Source organism: Brassica oleracea, chromosome C4 (genome assembly GCF_000695525.1).
Source record: "Brassica oleracea var. oleracea cultivar TO1000 chromosome C4, BOL, whole genome shotgun sequence".
NCBI classification, from domain to species: domain Eukaryota; kingdom Viridiplantae; phylum Streptophyta; class Magnoliopsida; order Brassicales; family Brassicaceae; genus Brassica; species Brassica oleracea.
In genome coordinates this window covers 15,829,773-15,838,276 of record NC_027751.1, presented here as the reverse complement: position 1 = coordinate 15,838,276, position 8,504 = coordinate 15,829,773, and the positions used below count along the sequence as shown (strand labels likewise).

The window sequence follows — 8,504 nt, the reverse complement described above, 5'->3', positions numbered from 1 at the left end:
ATATATATATAAGTATATAAATCTATTTTTAGATAATTCGGGTACCCGAATACTTCGGTTCGGATCAGATTCGGTTCTCTAAATAACAAAATTTTGAATAACTCGAATATTTAATCAATTTATGTTCGGGTTTGGTACTATATTTTTGGATCGGTATCGGTTCTGTTCCTCGGATTCATTTTGCCAAACACTAATAATTACATGAAAAACAAATATCAACATATTTTTCAAAATATAAACCCGCGCAGGTGCGCGGATCAAAGTCTAGTTTTTTATTTATTATAAATGTTACTACCTCCGTTCCCGAAAGTAAGATGTTTTAGGTTTTTTTCTTGTTCCACAAAGATAGATTTTCTATATTGTTAAGTTACTTTTTTATACTTTTGAGGAACATTAATTGAGAATATTTGAATTGATTAAATTTCATTGGTGGAAAGTTATTGGAAATTGTATAATAAAGTAAAAAATAAATTAAATTATAAACATTTATTAAATTCTTAATAAGCGTGCATATTCTAGAAAATCTTACTTTCAGGAATAGAGGGAGTATATTTCTGTTACAAATTTACAAGTTTTTATGTTTGGTTAAAAATTACTTTCATGAAATATTAAAAATTAGATGTGAAAAAACAAAATTGGAGAAAATAAGATCATCACTTGTTAATAGATAATTTATAATGATTAAATTAGTCACAATTCACTTCAATATTACTTGATTTAATCGATTTTGACCAATTTAAATCAATTCAGACTAATATATAACAATTAAATTAGTCATAATTCACTTTACGATCACTTGATTTATACCAATTGTGGAAGCCACTTAGTCCATTGGTTTGACTAAGAGTTTATTAATGCTTTTATACCAGTAGGTCCAAGTTTCAATTCCCGAAAAAATCGATTTATTAAAACAATTATACAGGTTACAGAGGAAAGACTTACAAAAGATCTTCAACATAGTGCAAGTAAACCCGGTCAGGCGTAGATATTCATAGGGCGGCTATGGTAATGCAGTTAGACGCAAATCCTCGTAAGGGAGATAGTATTATCATTGTCGAATCGTCTATGTAATTTTTTTCATAATTGTAATATTCTAATAAATCAACGTTAAAAAACAAGTTTTATACCAATTTAGATCAATTTGGAGTAATATATAATGATTTAAACTTACTTGAATCACTTAAATCGATCAACTGATTCGGTTATGACCAACTTGCCACTTAGGGAACCATTTTAGACGCTGCTTAACAAAGAATTTTGACACCCACATAAATAAACTTGTTTCGACTTTGACGATTCTCTAGCTTCTTGACCAAATTGGAAAATAGAAATCTGAAGTAAAGAAGTTGTCCTTGTATTTGGAATATGTCAACAAAATTTTCGAAAAGAGGAAACGAACTAAGTGCTTTAGTGAAACCACATGGTGGCACAAAGCCAAACAATGACCATTCAATCATCATTATAAAGACTCTTCTTCTTGTTTTGGCATCGCATTGGGTCCCAAACGGAAACTTGGATATTAGTTTCGTGGAGTACTCATACCAAAAACTAGCGCCTGCAAGAACTCATCATTCTATATATTTTGTAACGTTCTGAAACAAACTCATACGAATTCTACTTGAGATAGAGAGAGACTTTCATGTCTTCAGAAATATCTGCAGAATTCTACGCGGTGATGGCTGGTTTCAAGTCTCTCTCTCTCTCTCTCTCTCAACTAAATATCTGCAGATTTCTACTTGAAGAGAGATAATGCCAAGAAAATATGGAGCGAGCTCTCATGGACAGAATAGATAAACAATACACGCCCTAGATTGGAGAACCAAAAACTCAAGAGATAATCGAGAAAAACAAGTATACACAACTTCACTGTGTCTTTAAAGAAGTGAGACAATTCACACAGTTTTTATCCTAGATTCGTTGGAAACTACAAGCGAAAATTAGTACGAAAGTAAAGTTATTCTCACAACAGGACATATGAAGCCAAGAATACATATCTCATGATATATGAATCTTAATAGGAGTCTGTCTCTATGCAGATACTTTATAACAAGAAAGGGAATAAGTGCACAGACGGTTAACACATCCTTCACTTGAGTCAAAAACAAGGGCACGGCACATAAATTGGTAGAAATGGAAAAAAAAAAAAAGAGTCTCTCCCGTGCAAGACGGACTTATTTTTCTAAATTTGAAAAGAGTGAGTAGTATCCGGGAGAGGTTATATCATACATTCCTTACAATAACAATGTTCGAAATCACCATTTAATTGATAAGACAAGAACCCAAGTTACCCAACTAAATGAAAGCAATAACATCTGCCAAAACTTGTATTTGAGGGTTCCATCTAACATATGGTTAATGTATTTTAATAAAGATCTTGAAAACATCAAACAAAGCGGAAAAAGCCCATCCATCTACTACTTCAGGTGCTGCCTCTTAGATGGGACTGACATAGTTAGCAAATCTACCTGTTCGATGAAGATGCAAAGTTGTTAATTTCTAAAATCTAAATCACATCTAAATCAGCTCAGACACATTCAACACATCTTTTGTAAAGAAAACGTAACTAAAGAGATTCCATTTGCAGGAAATTCAAGAACCAATTATGCTTAAGAAAGAGTAGGCACTAGCTGTTGTGTTATCTAAATCCAAACACAACCAATCGGAAGCAGCTTTTGGTAGTATTACTCACATTCATAAGAAGTGAGGTCAGAAGGGAGTTTAGAAACGAGGCAAGCGGCAGCGACAACGCTATGAAACGGTTGATGGGTGCTCAGTTCTCGCCGCAGAAACCTTTTTTGCAGATTCAAATACCAAAAGTCCAAAACTTTATCAATGTATTTACATCAACTGGTAACAAATGTCAGGCGAATGTTATTACCTGGGAAGAGAAGAAGCTTCGATTCGAGTCTGACGAAGAGGCGACGATGGGGAGGAGTTAGAGTTCGGGACGGAGATTCTCGGCAGTCTAGGAGAGATCAAACTTCTTCTTGAAGCGGTTCGTAAGATGGAGCCTAGAGACGTTGACGACCTAGAAGCGATGCTCGTCGCAGCCATTTTCTCTTCTTCTTCTTCTTCTTCTGCTTCTGCAAGTATCGGTAAACCCTCATTAGTGGTTGGATTGCCGGTTCGCTAAACCGGAATACTGTAATTCGGTTTTGCGGACAGAGATTTTTTGGTTTATCTTTACTTTACACTGGATAATTAATGTTTTTAGTTGAAATACCACTTTTCAAAAATACACTCAATCAGAAATACACTATCATTTAGGTTTAAGATTGAATAAATTATTATTTAAAATTTCATATTTAGAAGGATGAAGTTGAGTTTATACACTTCTTTTAAATAATTTTAAGCATTTATAAATAATTTATGACAGTTAATTTTACCATTTTTATAATAAAATTAAAGTATTTATTAAAATAATTTAGAAAATGATATCAATTACATATCTCTTTTCCCAATTTTTCTCCAACCTCTCTCTAAAAACACTTTCATCGATCATTGTCGAAAGCGGTGGCCGGTTACCGTCCTTTTCTTTTGTTCTTGTATAAATACCTTTCGATCTATGATCGATTATCGGTTTCGTTCTGGCGATTTTCCCTTTCGCGATGGCGATTTTGCAGTGATAGTTTCAATTCAAAACATAGCAGTTCTTCCATCCTTCGATTTATCTTTGTTTTGATTGATAATAATAAAACGTCCGACTATAAAATCGGACTTGTTCTCCTCTTCCGCAATACATCATCATATCCTGTTAGCTATAAGTTGGATACTATCTTCTTCGGTTAAGCGCTCACTCCTTTCTAGAAGAATCAATCTTTACTCATCTTCATAGGAGCCTATGTTTGGCTAAAGGATAAAGTATCTTCGATGGTAAGGAGGATGCGATGTTGGATCTATTTTGGTTGGTCTGAAGGATATTTAGTAGAGTCGGCATTCTGAAAAGATGGTCCGGCAAAAAATCTCTTTTAGGGCAATTGAATTTTCCCTGTTTTATCAACTGGTGAAGAAAAAGGTCTTGCTTTCTAGCGGCGGATTGGACGGAAGATTGGAGCTGATGGAGTATAAAGCTTCGAAGAACAAGGCTTCGTGGTACAGAAGACGGTGGCGGTAGCTGAGCTGAAGCGGAGAATTCCGGTGAAGGATATCGCGTTCACACTTGCATGTTACTTTTTGGCCACGTGGCTTTTGTGTATTTAGTTTGTTAATGCGTGTTATAGATGTGTAAGTTCTTTAAAGATGTACTCCTTTAATATGCTTTAATGAAATGCAAAAGTTAACCAAAAAAAATTAGAAAATGATATCAAATCTGAAGTAAAATTTGAATTCTTCATTAATTATTCTTGAACAAGTTGTTAAAATGTAGATTTTTTTTTATCAAATTAATTAATCTAACAATACTAAAAGAGAGATATACTCAAAGGGTAGCTATGCCACATAGGATTAAAAAATCAGCCAATCAGAAACATGTTTTTTTGACACATCAGATAGGCTTCACCATGTGGGCTTCTACGTTTGGGCTTCAATTAATTTCTTATTGCCCAACTGACCCCATTCAGAAAACCAAACCTACGAAGGATGAATCTAACACTTCGTCTTCTCCGATTGAAGATCATACAAACTCAGTTCTAATCGAGCCACTCCTAATCAATTAATCAATTCTCTTTTTTACTCCCGTCAATCAATGCCCTCTTAATGAGTTCGTTTCACCTCCCTCTTTTTCTCTTTCTTATATACTGTTCTTCTTTCCTTTCTACAAGCCAAAACCCTAGAACCGCTCTAAGCTCAAGCCATGGCGATGAAACCAAACGGCAAGTCCCCTGTCTCCTTCGCTAATGATGAAAAAGTAATGTTCTTCAAAGATGTCTCACCAGGTCCCCACGAAACCCAGTTACAGCTACCATCTGGTCCATTTCTGGGAGGCTCGAAAGCCAGTAAAAAAGACACGTATTGTCCTGTAAATGCTCCTCATCGACGAACAGGTACGTGAATTCTCCATAATTTAGTTTCCACTTATTTTATTTTAAACATAGTCGTCTTATGTTAATCTTCACATCGACAACAGGGAATTGTTATTCAAGGATTACGTGTTAAAAATATTTGCATGATATGAAACAAGGATCAGTTTACAAATTCTTCAACTTCTATGGATCCAAAAAGACACTGGTATATTGGGTTGCTGATCATAGCGTAACTGTCTCTTTCTCATGGAACTCTAATTTTCCAATCATCTCTGAGTTACATTGCTTTATGATTGGATGTAGTTTTTAGTCTTTCTTCCTGATTAGATACCGAAATCTCGAATCTTTTTAAAGTAAAATAATTAGTTCAAGTTTTTAGAGTTTTTGGTTTGTCTTAATACTATTTTTCCAGAGAGATGGTGAGCAGGAATTAGAACATTTATGGGGTTTAATATGGAAACAAGCACAATAAAGCAGAAGAGACGATCTGGAATATTGAAATTGATGAGTTTTGTGTGCACTTGACATGATAAGCTTATATAAGATTTTTAACTTCTAAGCTGAGATCTCTTATGCAGAGCAAAGGACAATTTGTAATCGCTTGGGTATGTTCTTATGTATTTTCTTCTAGGAAGGTATATATGCTTACTACCTTACGTACCCAGTATTTATAATTTGATTTCATTTGATATATTTACCTCCTTTCCCTTGATTTCACTTTGTAATATGCTTTGGCAAGGCCTCCATGCAGGTACCATAAAGCAAAATTATAACAAGATCAGTGAAAAGAGAAAGCTTACACGTGTTGAGGTAATAGTTACTTATATGAGTGATATGTTTACAGTTGTATTGAAAAACATGTTCACAGCTTATGCTTAGATATTTTCTCACTAAGATCTGATTGGTTTGCCTATATATTTGCAGGTTATTAGTTGCCTAATTTTATTGGAAAATCTTGAATTATTGACTGTTTGACTCTACCTCCAGCTCTAAACCAAAAGTAAGTAACATCTGTATTAAGAGTTTTGTATCATTTAAAATCTTCGAGAGAATATATAACGATATCGTCTCTGTGTTCCAACAGTTAAGTCTTACCACGGTTCTGAATCCTCCTGTGCCATTTGGCTAGAGACCAAAAATACCTTCACGTAAGCATCTAATTATCCTGTAACTGCAGTAATTGTTAGCATCTTATCCATGGGTCTCTATTAGAAGGGTTATATAAATGTCGACATAGACCCATGAACCATTTCGTTTTGTGAACCTTATTGTGATTTCTTGAGAGAAAATCTGTGGAGGATTCTGAAACACTCAATGTCTGCTTGATATGTTGTTCAATGGTAGTGTGTGGTGTATTTGTTTGGGCAGGTGATATACCGTGACTTCAGATCTTCTAACGTACTCTTAAATGATCACTTTTTTGTCCAGCTGTAATCTTGCAAGAGAAGGACCTCAGGGCAACAATACTGACGTCACAACTGCAGTAAGTATTGTATACTTCCTTACCTTCTTTTGTTTATTGTGCTGTTAGTTTAGTGGTGTGCATTCAATTAGGTTCTGTTTTGGTTTAAGTGGTTTTAGATGATGAATTGATATTTCTTTTTTTTTTGAGAAAGAATATTTATTCTTCTTGATCCTTATCTCCGTTCATTTTATACAAAGTTGCAAGGCACGGCTACACAAAGCCCCTGAGTATGTTCAAACATGCTATTTGCGGTCTAAGAGAGATATTTATAGCCGGTGTGTGTTCTACAAGATCATAACCGGACAACAAACTTTTGAGAGGAACAAGCCAGCCACTGAACAAATAATTGGGTGAAATTCTTCACGCTTCAGCATGATCGTTAACCCTCTGTTACGCAACAACTACCCAGATGCTGGAGCAATCAGCAATCCACTTATAGTGACTAAAGAAGATTATCAAAGAAATGAATAGTAGAGATTGTTCCATAGAGTAAGAAGAAAGAATGTAGCCCCGTAACATGTGCAGGGGAGGTTTGAAAGGGTTAAGAGTATAACTTTTGCGTTTAGAAGTTTCTTTTCATGTCTGATACTATATATATATATATATATATATTATTTTTAATTGTTCATGCAATTGAATCGGTTTTCCAAAAATTATCAGTTTAATATCAAATACAAAGCTTGGGTTGCCAAAATCATAGAATAAAGGGTAAGCTTTATATATTATAACACCTGAACATGAAATTTTATATTACATATGTATACGTTTTCTTATCCTATCCACGAGAAAGCACTCAAGCTTAGGCTTTATAATTCACAAATGCATTTACATATTATCTCTTCTCAGACTCACTATAAGACCCAACCGCAAAACAAAAAGATAGTATTTTCTCTAATTTTGTTATGTAAAATTAAATACTTAAAATTCATTTTAACATTGGTTTTATAATTTATCAAACTCTGCAACTAGATTTATTTTTCTGTAAGTTCTTAGTAAGTCTTTCTCCCTGTTTTTACCAAAAAAATCTTTAGATAAGGAATACATTACAAATACTCTCTAATGTTTATTATCGGAACAATTTTGTTGTCTTCTAACCTATACAAACTAAAAATAGGGTTACAAAGGCGGCATATATAGTTCGGTCGTTGCATTTCTGGGGAGCATATAGCCACATTAATCTTACTATTATGCTGATAAAAATTCCTCTTACCAACTTTACTAACACATAAATCTCTTCTGTACACTATACTAATCCAAAACACTATACATATGGCGGAACCAGAAACATTTTGTATTGGGTCATAATTTTTTTATGGGGTCCAAATTTATTTTTTATGGGATCAAAAGAATTTTTCTTTTACAAAAACAAATAAATTTTTTGAAATAGTGGGGGTTAGCTAACCCCACTCTCCCTATGTTGCCTCCGCCCTTCAAGATAAATTTCTCAACTAAAACACAAAAATTTACAGTATTATTATATTTTATTTCCTAAATCTTTTGGCCATTGAAGTATACAATTATGTTTTTAGCTTCATTTAACTACTCAGGGAGATGGTCCATCCGTAAAACCGTACTTCTTTTTAGAGATTAATCTAGAACTTTCTATACGTATGAGATATCCTCGGATTGATCAAAAAAAAAAAACAAGTTTGATTTTCTTTAGTCAACAGAAAAGCAAACATAAATTAGGAGTAGATATAAGAAAATAGGAAAGAAAGAAAAGATACGGTCAAATAAAAAGCGTCATTTTATTTATTTTAATAAGATACCTATTAGTATGATATTGTGTATATACTTATTAATTTTAAAAGAAATAAATAAAATTGATTTTACTTAATTTTAGTTTAAGTATTAAAATAATGATATGAAAATATATTATAATAGTTTCAAATATTCAGATCTAAAAGTGTATTAAATTTACATATATACGAAAGTGTAGTTTTTAAGAATTTCAAATAAAGATGCAGCTTTCAATAAAATCTCATATAATTTTTAAACTTTTTTACAATCTAAAATAGCGGTTAAACGATCTAGTTTTTATAATTATGGTTTGTGATGGATGCAGACAACACAAGAAA

General features: G+C 33.3%; 1 protein-coding gene across 1 annotated transcript; it reads right to left on the bottom strand.

The window, feature by feature from the left end:
• Window positions 1-2,136: 2,136 nt before the first annotated feature.
• LOC106340485 lies at window positions 2,137-3,120 on the bottom strand. The gene is made up of 3 exons (XM_013779363.1): window positions 2,879-3,120; window positions 2,690-2,790; window positions 2,137-2,465 (listed from the first exon to the last, which is right to left on the bottom strand). Exons 1-3 carry the CDS (start codon window positions 3,052-3,054, stop codon window positions 2,434-2,436), a joined length of 309 nt encoding a protein of 102 aa, XP_013634817.1. The 5' UTR covers window positions 3,055-3,120; the 3' UTR covers window positions 2,137-2,433.
• Window positions 3,121-8,504: the final 5,384 nt, after the last annotated feature.

Coding starts and splice junctions, on each gene's coding strand:
- LOC106340485 (XM_013779363.1), bottom strand. CDS start 3,054: ATGGCTGCGACGAGCATCGCTTCTAGGTCGTCAACGTCTCTAGGCTCC. Junction 2,791..2,878: donor GAAGCTTCTTCTCTTCCCAG/GTAATAACATTC, acceptor TCTGCAAAAAAG/GTTTCTGCGGCGAGAACTGA. Junction 2,466..2,689: donor TGACCTCACTTCTTATGAAT/GTGAGTAATACT, acceptor TTCATCGAACAG/GTAGATTTGCTAACTATGTC.